At 36.7% G+C, this 17,141-nt stretch overlaps 1 protein-coding gene across 2 annotated transcripts; it reads right to left on the bottom strand.

Annotated features, from left to right (window-relative positions):
• Nucleotides 1–1,837: 1,837 nt before the first annotated feature.
• syt10 (synaptotagmin X) lies at nt 1,838–16,913 on the bottom strand. 2 transcript variants are annotated; one of them, XM_043236024.1, is made up of 7 exons: nt 16,602–16,913; nt 14,690–15,152; nt 11,117–11,678; nt 6,695–6,815; nt 5,823–5,994; nt 5,228–5,357; nt 1,838–4,328 (listed from the first exon to the last, which is right to left on the bottom strand). In XM_043236024.1, exons 1-7 carry the CDS (start codon nt 16,801–16,803, stop codon nt 4,257–4,259), a joined length of 1,722 nt encoding a protein of 573 aa, XP_043091959.1. In that variant the 5' UTR covers nt 16,804–16,913; the 3' UTR covers nt 1,838–4,256. The 2 variants fall into 2 exon arrangements, with proteins under 2 accessions (XP_043091959.1, XP_043091957.1); XM_043236022.1 differs by having other exon boundaries at nt 16,617–16,912.
• Between the last annotated feature and the right edge of the window lie 228 nt (nt 16,914–17,141).

Genomic DNA, 17,141 nt, shown 5'->3' with positions numbered 1-17,141 from the left:
CCGTTATGTCTTGCGTTAGTCTCCAGAAATGGCTGGAATTGAGAACATGTCAGACGTCAGCCCGAGGGGATACAAATGGACCCTTGTTGCCTTGTTGTGAGTGACAGTTCAACAATTAAACTGACAAGGTGAACACATTCACACACACTGGCCCTGGAGCCTCTATCTAAGAGACTAAATGCACTGTAGATTTTATAAGATGCAAACAGCATGAAGGCTTTGGCCACTCAGATGTCCAATCGTTAGTTTATAATGGAAGCCAAGAGTGCATTGAAATGGCAGTAGCCTGAAACGCTTTCTCTCATACTTTATTCCTGATTGCTACTGCGTTAATTGATGGAGGCTTGCTTTTGTTTCGTTCATTGTTGGTTACCAGCAGACTGGTGATGTGCTATTTGCAGTCTGGAGGCGTCTATCAGACATATCAAGTCTAAGATTTTTCAAACCTTCATTGTATTATAGGAGAATAATGAAAACCAAGAGTACGTATAATGTATTATGTATTAAACAAAACCTCTCTTGCTTACCGTACCAGGGTTTATTTTGCAATAAAGACTGGCTGATTCAATCTAGTTACTCTTATCAGGCCGAACAACGGCCTAAATGTGACTGTAGGCCCTTCTCAGTTCATAGCTCATGATAACAAGATGTAAGCTTAACATTAGAATCAATTGGTTTTCTGCCATCTCTTTCCCCAGCAGAACGATTGGTCTTGGATTGCAAACCACTGAAGCAGACGGCTCTTTGATATCCACAGAGATGAAGGAAATGGCAGTTGCCTGTCAGCTTGATCAAGGTTTTCTTAGGTGAGCCAGCCTTTTGATGAGGCACCTTTTAGCAGTCCGAGGCTCAGAGGTAAGATAGAAAACAGCGCCTCATTCAACAACATCTGCTTTTGTGCTGTTTATTCTTCAATACATGCATCATCCGACTAGTGTTTCTATGTTCTCTTTCAGCCGTTTGGCTCTGGTCTGTTGTTAAAACTAGCCTTGATGTGGGTCAAACACATGAATTGTTCTCAGCAGCTTCTTCGCAGCCATTGCATTTTGAGACTTTTTTTTTGTAACGCCTACAATTTTAGAGTAATTCCAGCAAATAAGAGAGCGAACAGGGCATTTTCAACATAATGTAAAAAGCATTTTTCACTTAAAGATTTGGCAAATATGAGGCACTTTGACAAACCGCTGAAATTTCTTCCCTTTCATCTCCTTAATAGGCTTGAGGTCTTTCTTTCCTGTGCTCTCGTTCTCTTTCCCGCTCTGTCTGCATGTGTCATTAATTATTAAATATCAGAGAAAGCCTAATTACATCTGAACAGTGTGACGCCATTAAGTAAATTGTCTGAAAAATTGGTACAGTGCAGCGTAAAGAGCTTTCTCACTTCTGAAAGACGTCCATCATCTCTCAGAAGATACGGTATCATTCTTAATGGACCATTTTCTACTTCACCCACTCTTAGTTGCCATTTCTAAATTGCAAATTTGAAATGTGTCTGTATACATTTTGAGTCGAAATTTATTCTATAATAGGGGATATAATATATAATAGAATATTCTGATATTATTGGATTTTGCATTACATTGAAATATAGAAATGATAATAGCAAACAGGTTAACACCTAAATTAAACTAATAAAAAAGTCATTATTTGAAGTAAACTTTAAGTGATAAAATACAAATAATTCATATAAAATTACAAAAATGCTAAAAATATAATTAAATAAATTTATATAATTATATAATTATTATAAAATGTATATAATTATTATAAAATAATAATTAAATTTATAAAAATGCACACTAAACTATAAATAACAATATATACAACAATTGTAAAATACACTTTGACAATTCAGAATTTATTTAGTTAAAATACATTTGAAACATCCAGTAAAATTATATTTCAAATATTTACTGCATTTCCTTTTTTTTCTTACAAAAGTTATCACAAACTGTACACATCATAACAACATATATAGCGATCGTTTTAGTTGTCCGGTGCAAATATGACAAAGAATCACTGAGAAGCAGTTCATCAATAGCAAGAACAAGAAGTATTCTCAGGAAGTGAGTGCTAATCAAAACAGTTGTACAATTTTTTTTAGAAGCCATTACACAATATATGCAAATTGTGTATAAAGTTATTCAAGATCACGAGCCCATAGTACAAACCAACCACCAAACGATCCATAGAAATGCACTTTAACAACATAACAATTCAAAGAAATCCTCAAATATAGACACGCGCTGGCACCGGCGGAATTAAATGAAATAAAAATAATACCTCTCAGAAATAACAGATTTCTAAACAATATCTAATGTACTGGTATCAGCATGCTACAAGAATACTTCATCTTTGTTCTATCACGCCGACCGAGCTCTGGGGCAGAAGCACTGTCTTGTGCAAATTAAAGTTAACAGTACACAGCCGTTTGTGTAATTGCCATGATTGCATTATTACTTAATGGACACACCAGAATACGCTCAGAAAACCCAATCGCGAGGGTCCAGATTTAAAACCTTAGGTGTGCAATTACCATGTTGTACCATATTATTTGCATACCGACTGAATAGATGCTGGATGATTTCACACAATGAATGCTAATTCTCTGACATAACAAAACTGCTAATCAACGGGCGGAATTCACTCGAATGAAAAGTAAATCAAGGTTTCTCTATTGTCCATCCACTTTAAATTAATGTTGGTAGTGCTTCACCTCTCTTTCCGCTGAAAAAAATTGCTTCAGTTGCTTTAGATGGTGCTCTTTGAAAACATCGGTTTTACCCTGAACCAATTCATCCTTGAACCCCTCTAAAGAAAGCTCGTCGTATTTTATTTTTTATATTTTTTAACATCAGCTGAAGATGGACCTGCATATATTTTTCTAATATTTGCCTGACAGAATTTTTTTATAGCACCTTTCCTACAGTGGGATCAAACACCATTAAATGTTCATTTATTTGTCTATTTTTTCAAACACTTTTTACTTGTAAGAGTTTTTAGTAATGGTAAAGGAAATATTTAATACATCAGTAAGTCTAGGGCGGAGAACAGGAGTGGGATGATTGTGATTCAGGATTGAATTTTTGGCAAGTGTTTTTAAAGACAGCATGAATTGATATGAATATTGTTCTGTATGTTGATGATTTTATTCAGTTTTTTCAAAAACAACTAAAATACAACAAGCTACATTGTTTGGCTACTGTGAAAATTCCTTTTGACCATAATTTTCAGCATATGCTAAAAGACAAATGCCTAATTATGGACAAAATTTGGTATATTATGACAGCTCTTAAGTGACCTTTTAGTGGCTTACTGCTATATGTCTGTGCTTTTTGTATATCCAGATTTTTTAAATATAGCAATGCCTTTATGAATCTGCTTATCCTAGTTTCCATATATGTTTAAAGGCTAAATGACTGTAATATTTTCTATTTATTCACCAACTATTAGACATTCAAGTGTGATGAGCACATCAAGTATTGATGTAAATTAAATTCATTTTTAATACTCATTTTTAAATCAGTATGCTACCACAGTTTTATTGAGATAAAGTCTTCAGAAACAACGGTTAATAAGCAATTGATCTCAGTTAGTATTCCTTATGTATGTATATTAAACATGCTTTGCCAGTGCTTTCTTGTTCATGATGCCTCGCAGAGTTATGACTCTAAAGGTGATATAAAGAAGTGCTGTTTTGTAACATCTGTTTTTTTTTATATAAAGAAAGACATATTAGAGGCTTATAAATAATTGTAACAATGTTGACATCTCCATTGTTCTCCATTTGGTGTGATTGCGTGAACAGATCTTAATTTCATATTCGAACGCCTCTTTTTTTTCTTCTTTCCCCTAACCCCGCATCAAATTTGTCAAATGTTTCAACCAGACGGGAGAATATATATCTGAAATGTTCAAGAATATGAAATGATAAGCACTGTCATTTCACGCGTCTGCAAAAATGACATTGCCTCATTATACTGTCAAACAGCAAGAGGCTTCACAATTATTTCACTGTCAGCTTCAAAGTGACCTGAAAACTATTGTTTTAGGAGCTCATAATCTCAGCACCAGTAAAACAAAATCAGAGAAACTGTGACATTTGGAAACTCAGATTGTGTCTGTAGCAGGGATACCAGTCATTTTTAGTCCTTTTCCAAATACAAATGCAACAAGCTAAACTAGAGAAAAATATACCCTATTAATTATACAAACCAAATGTGTTTTGCGGTTAGATTTGTCTGGACTTCAGGGTGTTATGGGGTCTGTGGGGGTTTTGGGGATGGACATGATCCTTGACTCTCAAAACTGGATGCTCTTCCAGGCCACTGCAGGGACAGATGATACCAAAATATCACAACAGAGTAGTTTAGGACATATTAGACTTAAATGCACTTGGCAAATGGATCAGAATAAGCCCGAAGCACTACATCAAGGCTCAATCTACATAACACTGTTGCATAAAGTTGTCATTGTTCTGACTCCTTTATCCTACCTTCCAGGGCTCAGTAATAATAAAAATAATATTTTAACAACGTGTGAAAAAAAAACAATAATAATATGATTTTAATGTAATGATTATGTGTTTTTAAATATTATGATTATGTTTTTAAATATAAATATTATAATATTATACAATTATAAAATAATAATATAATATAATATATATATTATATTAATATATATATATATATATATGTTCATCATTAAATGTTCCATTTTTTGGTACATTTATGTACTAGTGTTGTCAAATGATTAATCGTGATCAATGACATTCAATATACATTTTTATACATTTTTTTATACATTTTTCGTTTACATCATATAAGTGTGCATATTATGTATATTTATTATGTATATATGTAAATACACATATATATATATTAAAAAAATATTTTTTTATGTAAAAAAAAAAAAAGAAAGATTTTGGATGTGATTCATCATTTGACAGCACTTAATTATGTACATATGTAACTAAAAATGTTTTGCATATTAATATGTAATTGCCCAGTGAAATGTATGTAGTTTTTTATATTCAGTTTGAATTTGAGAAAAAAAAAAACTTAACCAAACAACAATTTTGAGAAAAATGTTATTCAGACACATAAATCTGGACACATAGTTTTACATTTTGCATGGCATGAAAACAGCATAATTCAACACTTTTTTCAATATAGGGCAAGTGACAACTGGTTCCTGCTTTCTGTTCTGACTCCTAGTCTCTCACCTCACAAAGTGCATGCCAGTGGGTGATAGGCTTGCGAGGATAAGCTAGCATCTCGTTCCAGTGATCCCTCCCAAGACCCTCCGCATCCGGCCCTGCCCTGCATACCCCTATCACTTCATTATGTCCAACTCTGAAAGAAAAACAAAACACAAGACCATTTGCAGTGGTGAGTGGTTTGATAGCTTACCAACACATCTCATGCTGGAATGCATGTCATTTTTGATCCAGATAAAAAGACCGGATAGCAATCAAATTGATCAACAAAACCTTCACATAAATACTCCCGCATATATTATTTGCTCCTTAATGGATGTCCGATGTTTTGATAGCATTATCCGCCCTCGATCACAGCATAGCTGTATGTTTTAATAAATGTGCTCAGTTTTACAAGACCAGACTGAGAGATCTCCATTAAGATGTTTACTGCTGCAAATATTTCAATAACAACTGCCAAGCATGAGTGGTTTGCTAGCAGGCTATCTGACTTAATATTATAACCGTCATCATTATCATTGTGTCAGAATAATTTATCTTCAGCATGCTATTCATTTGTATGCTTATTGTTTTGATATCTTCTTAAGGAGCAGGGACTGACCTGTCGTAATCCATCACCGTGATGGACAGGCTGACCTGCTCCACATTCTCAGGTGGGATGTCGAAAATAATGGCCTCGTTATAGACAGGGTTGAGCGTGTTCTTTTTGGTTGTTGTCTTCCGCTTCTTCAGTCTCCGACCGTCACATATGAGTGAGACTTTTACATACGGATCTGTAAAAAGAAGCAAATCTAACATGTTTAGTGCTTTTCAGATATAAACTACACATTCAGATCTAAACATTGCGTTATTAACTTTTTTTTCCCTTTTAGAGGTCTTAACACATGTTCTGCTTGCGATACGACAAGAGCCTGCGGGCATTTTAATATCTCAGAAAATATGCTTAGAATTGATGCTTCTGGTTGACGACTTACTTTTCCTGCTCTCATGGGAACTCATACACAAACAGAACTCAACTTCATAGCATGCAACAAATGAAAAACAGTATATCTTTTGGGGTTTGCAGAAACCCAGGGCATAAACAAAATGCAATTAATTTCCACATTTGTCCTGATTGACTGTAGAGGGGAACTTCTGCCAATAGTCTAATTGGATTTATTTTATTGTATTTTCTCTACAATGCATTTTTGTGTTGAAGAACGTAATATATTGGATACCAGTGAAAATAATTTTCACTGTCATTGGAGTCTCTAAGTCAGGGGTGTCTAATCCAGCTCCTGGAAGGACACGCAGAAAAAAAAGTCAAATCCGAATTTTAAAAAAAGCTAATCAAAGTCTTTGGATTACTGGAAACTTCCAAACAAGTTTTTTTGGGGTACTTCTGGAGCTAAACTTTGCAAGACATCGGCCCCAAAGGAGCATGTTCGCAGCACAAAGCATAAAAATGCTCTGAATGTGATGGTTAACACTGACCAGAGTAGCCGGTTATGTCCATTGCTTTCAGATTACGACATTTGATGACGGTGAGGGTCATGCGTCCAGCCGTGGGAAGATAGCAAAGGGAATACATAATTTCACCCAGATCAACACTTTCCTAAAAGACAGAGAAAATGAGAACTGAAACATGTGTAGCCAATAGAAAACAGGTTAATTTGACTGTAGGGTGCCAAAAGATGTCAGTGTCCTAAAGCAACACTGCAAATGATTGATTGAACGATCTGCAGGATCTTCAGCATATATTGCGAGATGCTTTTTCTCTTAAGAGACTCTCTAGAGAGAACTTGATGCGACTGCAAACAAAATCCTTATTGACTGATTCTACAAATAGACTTTTATTTGCCTCATCAACAACAGCATAGCTTGAGAGATATTGGACTAATGTTTGCTCATCTGGTTTAAACAAATCCCTATTGTATATTAAATCTAGAGAGAGGACATGCAAACCTTAAGGGGAAAAAATGCTCAGTGACTCAGAAACAACTACATTGTGGAAAGAAATATGACTCTTATAAGTAAGCTTTTCAAGGAAGACTTTTAAGACTTTCATAATGGCTGTGTTTGTGTGTGTGTGGAAATGTTACTGTGGGTTGTATAGTTTGGGTGGCTGGTTCTTGTGCGATTAAATAACTCAGTTTCGAATGAGACAAATCTAGCTTCCCTGACCTTTATTAGCTTTGCAGAGGCGGTAAAGATTATTCTAAAAGGCCAATGTGTATTTTGGTATTTACAGCCGCTCACTACTGGAATAAGACAGCCATTATTCTTTCAAAGGCAGCTAAAGATAGTGATTAATCTGTAAAGATTAAAAACTGATTGCGTAATAGAGAGAAGCGTATATGCAACTGCTGTTGTACTGTGTTTCAGGTGTACCACATGCCTTTTATTCAGTCTATCAAAGCAATGCATTTTTACCAATACCATTTATCTTTGTTCTTTTTATAGTTTGTCTTCTGATGATTTTTAAAGTTAAATAATTTTTCATCATATTCATTTATCTTTATTCAGTTTTACGGGAATTAAAGGAATTTTGAGAGAATTCTATGCATTTATTTATTTTGGTAAAAACAGCAATATTGTAAAATATTACAATTTATTCAAACTTCTATCTATTTTATATCTATTTTGTTTCAAAGCTTTCAGCATCATTACTCCAGTCTTCAGTGTCACATAATCTATCAGAAATCATGCTAATAAGCTGATGTGGTGCAGGAACCTTTCTTATTTTTTTTTAATTAAAACAAATCTTCTAACAATGTAAACGCCTTTTCTATCACTTTCAATCAGTTGAATGCATCCTCACTAAATTAAAATATAGACCTTTCAAAAAATCATGCTGACCCCAAACTTTTCAGTGATAGAGTACAGTTAGTCAACGAAATAACATTTAGTTAACAAGAAAGTGCACAATGAAACCAAATATTTGTGTTAACTAATCTCATATCATTTATTGTGAATTCCCAACTATTTGAAAAATATAATTTTTCTAGAAAAATCTGTGCATTAATAATATCTGTATGGTATTTTTGTTATATTTGTGCCAACAGCACTGTAAATTTAAATTGTCCTTATCTGGAAGCACATTCCTTTGAGTAATAATCATTATTTAAAAAAAAAAATGCAGTTTTTTATGAACACTGTTGTCTGTTATCACCAAGATCAGCACAGATTATCAGCCTAGGATGTGGTACCTCCCATGTTGTAATATGACGTCAAAACCCTTTCTGTCACATCCTATCCCCTCCTCTGACTGCTCTTGTTATTCACACCACAACTGTTGAATACAGAGAGCCACGGGCTAGTTCTGGAGTCACGTCTCCCATCGGCATTTATGTCCAACACAATCCACAAATCTTTTTGGGGCAATAATACCCTTCCTGTTTTGACTGGCCAACTTCCTCTCCTCCAGATCCGAATGGCCTTGTGCCACAGCAGCAATGTGCTCCAAAAAACAGTGAGCAAAATTAGACCTTCAAACGTTAGCTTAAGACAAAATAGAGGGTTTCAGTGTGCAGTCGGAAGTGTAACGGAGCAAGGCTGCAATCTATGACTCTGACTATTTTAGGAATTGAGAGTTACTAGTTTCTTTCCACAGTCGGGGGCCTAAGAGCAGCTGGCATGGTTCTGAGAGTCAGTTTTTGTCCCTAAAGGGCAGATAGTCTCATAACGGTGCATAAGAGGTCGAAACCTCTCCACTGCTTTTCCATCCCCAAACATCAATACTTTTGTATTGTAGCTATGAGGCAAAGCAATAGTCAGTGAAGAGAATGAGAAGGAAATAGCATGAGAGTGATCCAAATGTTAGCCAAACACAACAGAAGTGATTTGGCAGGCATCGAAATGCGCATCCCTGTCAAGCAAACAACAGGAAAATGAATAAATATGTTGAAAACAACACAATCAGGAAGTTAATGAGCCTGAAAGAGACTGGTGCGTCAAACAAGTAGGAGGAGGAGATTGCGTTTCCCAAACAGGAATGAGTCACCACAGATTTTTCTCTTTGGTGAACAAAATGAAACGCTGTCACCATTCACTTTGTCTTTGAAGCAGGAAGGCAGTGGGACATCATTGTTAAATGCTCTGAGTCATTGTAAGTGAGGTGAGTGTGACGAACCATGCTTTTCAGCTCTACAGATTGTCTAGCAGTTTAACAAGTCAGTGTACAGTATGTGTATAATATATAATGTCAAACCTGTCTGCATATTACCACTTAAACTAGGGTTTAATGTTTCAGTTGCTGGGAGAAATCATAGATTCTGAACTAAGTACCCAAAACTTTTTCTTCACCTAACCTTTGCAACTTTTGGCCTTAACTACCATGTATTTAGTTAATAATTTGGTACAACTCACTTATTGTGTACATACATGTTTTTATATTGTACTTATATTTATAAAATACCTATATTTAGTAATATCTGTCATTAATTTCTGTAATTACATTTATAACTATACTGTTGACTCATCCCATACACCTTAACCCACCCCTAAACCTACCCATACTACTAAAGCTGTCCTCAACCTTACCCGTATCCCACCTCAATAGCAGCAAGCGTTTTGCAATACAATATGAACACAATAAGTTTTGGTGTAAGTACATAGATAAGAGCACTTAATATAAAGTGTGACCCAACGTTTTTCTTTGGATATTTAGTATTCTGACCATAACCATAAGAATATAAAATAAAAATAAAACTAAGAAATATAATTTATTTAACCTCATTTCACCCCAATCCTGTATGACTTTATGTGTGAAATATAAAAGAGGATATTCTGAATGATTTTGTGTTGCAGTCTATACAATGACAGTCAATGGAGTCCGATGGGGTTGTTTAGGATCCCACTGGCTGTAAACAAAAACATTCTTTAAAATACAATCAGCATTCTGCAGAAGAAAGAGAGTCATACAGTTTGAAGAGCAAGTAAATGGTGTCTGAATTTAAATTTTAAGATGAACTATTCCTTTAAGAAGAGCTGTCCTTAAAAACCCTCATGAACAGCATGAATGGTGTGCTTACATAAGCTCTGATATATTAACTGAGGCGTAATGAGTGGGCTTCATTATCATGAGGCCCAATCTGACTAAGGAACCTAAAAAAACTGTATGGAGGAAATTGCTCTGTCCTAAAAATGTACTGTCAGTAACATTTCTTCATGTACTCTGCAGTCAGTAGGACGGTAGGACAAACTCAATTCCACACCTGTTGGATTAGTCATGGCTGTCGTTTGAAGACTCTGGCTTGATAATCATGCTTCCTGTGACTCTGGATACTGGCAATTGGATCTATTTTTGGAAAGGGGTACGTGGGTGCCCTGAAAGGGTGAGTCAGTTTGAAGATGAGCCCTCCCCGACACCTGGCTTTACATAACAGATCAATCTATCCGTTAATGAGACCTTCACATTTGTGCAGTCAGTTTTTCTTCGAGATCTGTTTTATTAAAGAGATTTGTGACCATTTAGTACATAACTGAATACAGTTGCATTGTACTTTTGTTCTTTTGCCATCATTCAAAAAGTGGCACCTAGTGGCAAAGAATGAACTTGCACATTCATTTGCGAAAAGACCAACAAGTGGGCAGGGAATATGCTAATGTTTCATTTTGACATCATCATGAAACAGCTTGGGACTCGTTTTAAAAACGACTCAATGATTGAGCTGTTTCTTTTGAGAGACAATAACTTTATACATGGTGCACTTTCAGATTTAAAACTTTGCAGGATGTTATCATTCACTGTGTTACACACTGCATGGACGTACATTTTCAAAAATCCATAATAGGAGCACTTTAACTGAAATATACCATATATAGCAAACAAACCTGGAAGAAATCTGGTCTCGATGAGGTACCTGAGGAAAACACTGGTTATGACCTTTGCTTTTCTGTACACACCGTACTTACTGTAGTGGCTGCAAGGATGTCCTTCCAAACCACAGCTTCACGTGATAGGTCAGACAGCTCAAAGAGGTTATCTACCACCACCTCTCCGATCATGTCGTGACTCGTAAAGCGGTCAAAGTCGTACACGCTGAAGTGCAACTTGCGATTGCACAGCTCACTGTACTCCACAGGGAAGCGGAAGGCCTCTTCGAAAGTGGGGTTGAGCGTCTTGCGATGGACCCTCGTCTGAAACTTCTTTTTGCGCTCTGGAAGCAGGTAGATCTTCACGTAGGGATCAGAGGTGCCTGTGAAGTCTTTGGCGGGCAGGTCCAGGGCCTTTAAAATGCGAACCACTAGAGCTTGTTCCTCGTAGTCGTAGCTGAGGGCAAAGCTCAGCTTGCCGCATGTCTCTACCGGCTCCTTGGCACCTTCTTCAGAGTCCACAGACTTCTGCTTGTACAGCTCAGGTTTGATACGACCGATGCTGACCGCAGAAGACTGGCGCACCGGTAGAGTGTCCATGGTGAAGTCCACGCTGGTCACATTCATCTGACGTGGCAGGTGTCGACGGAAAGAATTGTGCCTATGAAAATATACAATAATGAAAAATTTGGAAAAAAATCATTCAAAAATCAGTCACCAATGGATCTTTTGCAGTGAATGGGTGCCGTGGGGATGAAAGTTGAAATAGGGACAATAATGTCAACTCCAGTCCATCAGTTAACAATTTGTGAGGTGAAAAGCTGAATTATTGTAAGAAACAAAAATGTATTAATGTAAATTAAGCAACAAAAATTATTAATGTAATTTGCCTTAAACAAAATATCCACTGGATGCTTCCTCTATAAAACAGTCTATTTCCTATTATATCCTCTCACATAAAAATCCACTATCATTTTTGTTTTTAACTGTTTGGATTGTTTTTGCTTCTAAACGATACTTGAGCTTTGCATATTTCTCACCTGATACAGTAAGATGACTTTTTTCTTTAGAACAAGCAATATTACGTCTTTGTTTATTGCAATTGATGGACTGGAGTTGTGTGGACTGATGTGGATTTTTATTATGTTTTTATCAGCTGTTTGGACTTTCATTCTGATCTTTCACCCATTCACTGCAGAGGATCCGATGGTGAGCAAGTGAATAATGATACATTTCTGATATCAGTTCTGATGGGGGAGAAAAAAAACTCATCTACATATTGGATGGCCAGAGTGTTAGTTAGTTTTCAGCTAAATATTTATTCTTAAGTGAACTTTCCTTTAGTAGCAAGGTTTCTATTAGATAGTTGCTCCCTAGCACTAGACAACAAGCTATTTGGCAATGCGTGTTCCTCTTCAAACCCATTCATTATATTTTTAGCAACTCTTATATTGTAGGTTTCACAGTATTTCATCAAAATACTTATGCCTGGATGTTTTTACTAGAAAACTTATTTTTAACACTCATCATGACTCCTATGAGGAAATCATAGTTCTCTACTTTTCCTTGGTGTTTCCTAGCAACTAGCACCTTTAAGACGATGACAACAAACACATGACAATGACAGCGTGATACAAAAAGTGATGGATTATATCATTTAACAAACTTGTGATATATTCATAATATTTAACAGATTTGAACTTTTTTAATGTACTTGTGAAACAAAGCTCCACACAATGCTTTCTGCATCAACACCGTCAATCTCTTTCTCTCTTTCTATCTCTACTTGTCGGTCACCTGCACAATGTTTGCTGCACATTATGCCTTGCAATTTGCATAAACATCACAGCACAATGCAATGATAAATTGAAGATAGACAGAGTAATTAACTGCTGTCTTTGAATGGTTTGAAGAGCACTTCTTTCGAAATCCAGTGTTTGAAGGCAGTCTTTCTGAAATATCTTGCCAACCTTGCTCAACGAATGAGACTGTGAGCCAGTGCCAGATTCAATTTGTATTTCTTTTCACCCTGTAAGAGATTGTGGAGGAGGTGGAAATATTTAAGCTCTATTAGCACAGACACCTGTCAGTCACCTGTTGCAGCATCACTCCATGTGAACTCAAATCTTTTCTACTCATTTGACCTTGGCTTTTGGTACATCCAAGTGCAATAGTGTTTTAATGTATTATAGCAAAAGAAAATTCATTTTTGCAGGAATGAGTATAAAATAAGACATTCAACGCTATAGAAATGAATTCCACCTTACTAAATGCATTTACTTGATATAATTGCTTGATATGTGGAAAACATAATGCAATTAATTGCTGCACTTAATAGGTTGTGACTGTGAATTATGCCTTAGAAAGCTTCACTCAAGGCATTGCAAAACAATAAGGAGCAATAATAACAATAATAGCAATTCATATAACCTCGGTTTCTTCCCCAGAAGACTAAACTCTGAAACATTTGTGCATTAGCTCATCAGAAATAGTTTAACTATGTTCTCCACATCACAGTTCCATGAAATTTAGCTATTATATATCTAGCTCCACATTCAGCCTACATTTTGAAGATGATTTGCCATTATCTCAAGGCACACAGTATCTGCCTATTTATTTGGTGTTTCTTTAGTGAAACTAGAGTCCAAGTGATGTGCTTCCAGAGAAGTTAATATTTTAGAAATAGGAAAAGAAAACATGTGTAAACCCAAGTCCAGCCATGCATTCTTCCACAATGACCTTTTGGTAGATTCACCTGGCCTTTTCATGCACCACATTGTTGTACTTGTATTGTGTACACACTGTGCGGTTTATGAGGACACTTTATTTGTTACGCCACGCTGAAGTTTTTATGGCAATTCTGTGGCTTGTCAATAATAGATTCCACGAGGAACCGAGCACAGCTGTTCCTCACTTCCCCAGTCGGACAAACAGTCACAGCATGTCAGCGCTATTGCGTGGCAACACTAATTACATCCCTGCTTTCTTTAAACACGGTGCCATTGTGAAACAAAGAGAAGAAGAGCTGATTGTTTAATTGCTGGGGTCATTTAATGTTGTTGCCATGGCAATGTGACTCTAGGGCTCTGATTGGTGAGCTGTAGTGATTAATGGGCGAGGAGACATGCCATCACCCTGTCAACAGGCTAAAAACGTGAAAATAGAGTTGTGATAACACATTTTAAACATTAATTATTTTACTTTATATAAATATATTTATATATATTTATACTAATATTTTTCATTTAACTAATAATCATTCTTACAATATATATGTATATTAGTGCTGTCAAATTATTAATCGTGATTAACTGCACGCAAAATAAAAAAAAATGTTATGTAATATACACTGTGCATATATTTTTATACGTACATATATATATATATATATATATATATATATATATATATATATATATATGTAGGTATATATTAATACACACACATGCATGTACATATTTTACAAATGTATATTGTATTTGTATACACAGTATACACACATTTATTATGTAAACAAAAACTTTTATTTTGGATGTGCTTAATTGCACTAATATTCTGTTTTCTAATCTTTTTATGAGTTCTTTACTCAAGTAGCAATAATGAAATGATTAACCCTCTTCTGTAGTGTGTCTGTAATGTATCATGTAATTGGCATTTAGATGTGTGTATCACCTGGAGGACGAGGTAGGTTCGGTGGTCTGCCTCTGGATTTTGGGCTGTTTGCTCAGACGGTCACGCAGAGCCTGCTGCACCTCAGCAGGAATGTCTGGTGATGTCTGGCTGATCTTCATGGCCGCCTCCAGAAGCTTAACCGAGCTGCGGCCGTTGACCTTCACTTCTGGTACCTTCCTCTTCTTATCGTCCTCATCCTCTTGCTGGATTTGGGATGGCTGTCTTCCCAGGGTTCCCATTACCTTAGCCTCAGGATAAGGAGAAACAGAACGAGACACCAGAGGTGGGGCCAGGGCCGGGGGGGCCTCGGGCATCACCCCCGGGGGGCAGCTGTCAGCATTGGACGAGAGCGCCTTGCTTCTCCAAATGGGCCAGCACAGCTTCCAAAAGACAAAGAGAGAGACTACCAAAAGGGCGAGCCCACAGAAACCTACGACCACAGCTAGGAGACTTACAGAGATGTCTACAGGCAACAAGGAAGAGAGAGCAAGGAAAAAAGAAGAGAGTGTTGAGGAGTTCGTAAAGAACAGAAGGTGATGGAAAAAGGAGACGAAGATAGGAGAAAGAGATAAATGAACACCAGACGGGCAGACAAAAAACACCAGCAGTAATAAATGATGCATGACAGACAAACAGGAGGAAGAGGGAGAGAGAAAAAGAAAAGAAAGAGAGGGCAAGGTATAAGAAAAAGAAGACTGAAATGTGCTTGTTTAGTAAAGCAGAGGCATTCTGCTCCCCTTGTTGGTGGTCCATGAAACCACAGAATTAAAAATACATTTCAGATTATAAAAAAATGTTAATTATCTCACAGTGTCACAGTTTAAGATGCTAAAAGCTCTCTGAATGAGCGGCACGTCGAACCTTTACACGTGTCCAACAGGTGCAAGAGTTTCAGCTGCTTAATCCACTGCACAATGCTGCACATAATTACAGTTGATTGCTTCATCATGGAGTGAGTTTTACCACCGTACTGTTAATGGTGCTACAAACAAATTAGAAATGAGCTACAGGGATGGACTCAGTCTCATGCATGACCACTACCCCTCAAGGCCATTGAAAATGTAAGAATATGATATACTGATATCATTTGCATCAGCGTGCTGTCATGTACATGTAATTTGATTTCTGATGCGCTTGTGGCCATATCTTAATATACCTTGCAAAACAGCACATCCTGTACTGTCTGACGTTTGCGAGCTGTAAGTCTATGCTACGTGTAGTTGTATTTGCTCTCGACTGCAGGGCTAAAACAAACACACTGACCAAGATTTTCACACTAAATTCATGCAGAAAAACGTTCAAGGTTTGCATTTGCGTCACTCGACATAGTGTGGTATTGTAGTTTGCACACTTTTTTGCCCGGATTTAAGTCGTAAAAACGACTTTTTATGTACGCCAACAAATTACAATTGCATACGCTGAAACATGCAGGTATATTAAATATATTAAATTGCATATTAAATATGTGCGAAACGGGAAACTATTTATTACGTTTATCTGGAGTTTTACGGAGTTTTTCACGAAACGTCTGACGCGTAAAAAAGTACAAAAACTTATTAATATGTACACTTTAAGCCCTTACATGCACATTTAAAGTAATAATACGTACCATTTATGGGTAAACAGATGTACCTTAGTATACCGCCCCAGTGAAATAAACCTGAGACTACGAACAGAGTTGCTAAATTCAAACTTGTTGCGCACTGATTATCAACAAGTGTGAGCGTCTTTCAATCTAACAGCTGATTTCAGGTCATGCTCTGACCGTGAGGTGTGTTTCTATATCCGTCAACTAACTTTTCAAACTTTCAATGCTCTTACTCCGCGCACTCGTGCTTAGAAAAAGTCCCGTTAAGTTTCTGGAAAAAAATGTTTGCGAAAGGATATAGAACATTGTTTTAGTTAAATTTACCTGAACTTCCTTTACCTGGTATGTTGCTCTCCAGTGGAAATATATCCGCGCATTTCTCCCGGTCGACGTGCCCTGCGAGGCACAGCTCCGTCACTATTTGGAGAGCCCTTTGGCACAGGCTAATGCCGTCCTCTGTGCGGACATTCATGTCTTTCCTGTTAATCCATTGTATGTTAGACGATGCGTGAGGGCGAGGGTTCATTTGGGCACCATGTGAGCTGCTGAGCGCAGCTGATGCGTAAGGGAATGGAGAGAGAGAGATGCGTCCAAGTCCATGTCCTCCGCGCAAAGGCGCACCAGATTCTTTGGCGCGGTGGAACATTGTAGGGGCATTTCTACACTGCCCAATAGGAGAGACGCGTTATCTAAAGAGGGAGGAGGATCATGCAGGGCACAGATATACATTACGTTCTCATTATTTAAATAATGAAATAAATTCTTATAATAGAACATGCAGTAGCTTCTTGTAAAAGTAAAGTAAAAGACACACACTACATTGTATATAATACATTGTATATAGTTATTTTCAAGTGTTTTCCA

Source organism: Puntigrus tetrazona, chromosome 4 (assembly GCF_018831695.1).
Source record: "Puntigrus tetrazona isolate hp1 chromosome 4, ASM1883169v1, whole genome shotgun sequence".
NCBI lineage: Eukaryota > Metazoa > Chordata > Actinopteri > Cypriniformes > Cyprinidae > Puntigrus > Puntigrus tetrazona.
Note: the sequence above shows the minus strand (reverse complement) of the source record. Positions and strands in the feature narration are given on the sequence as shown.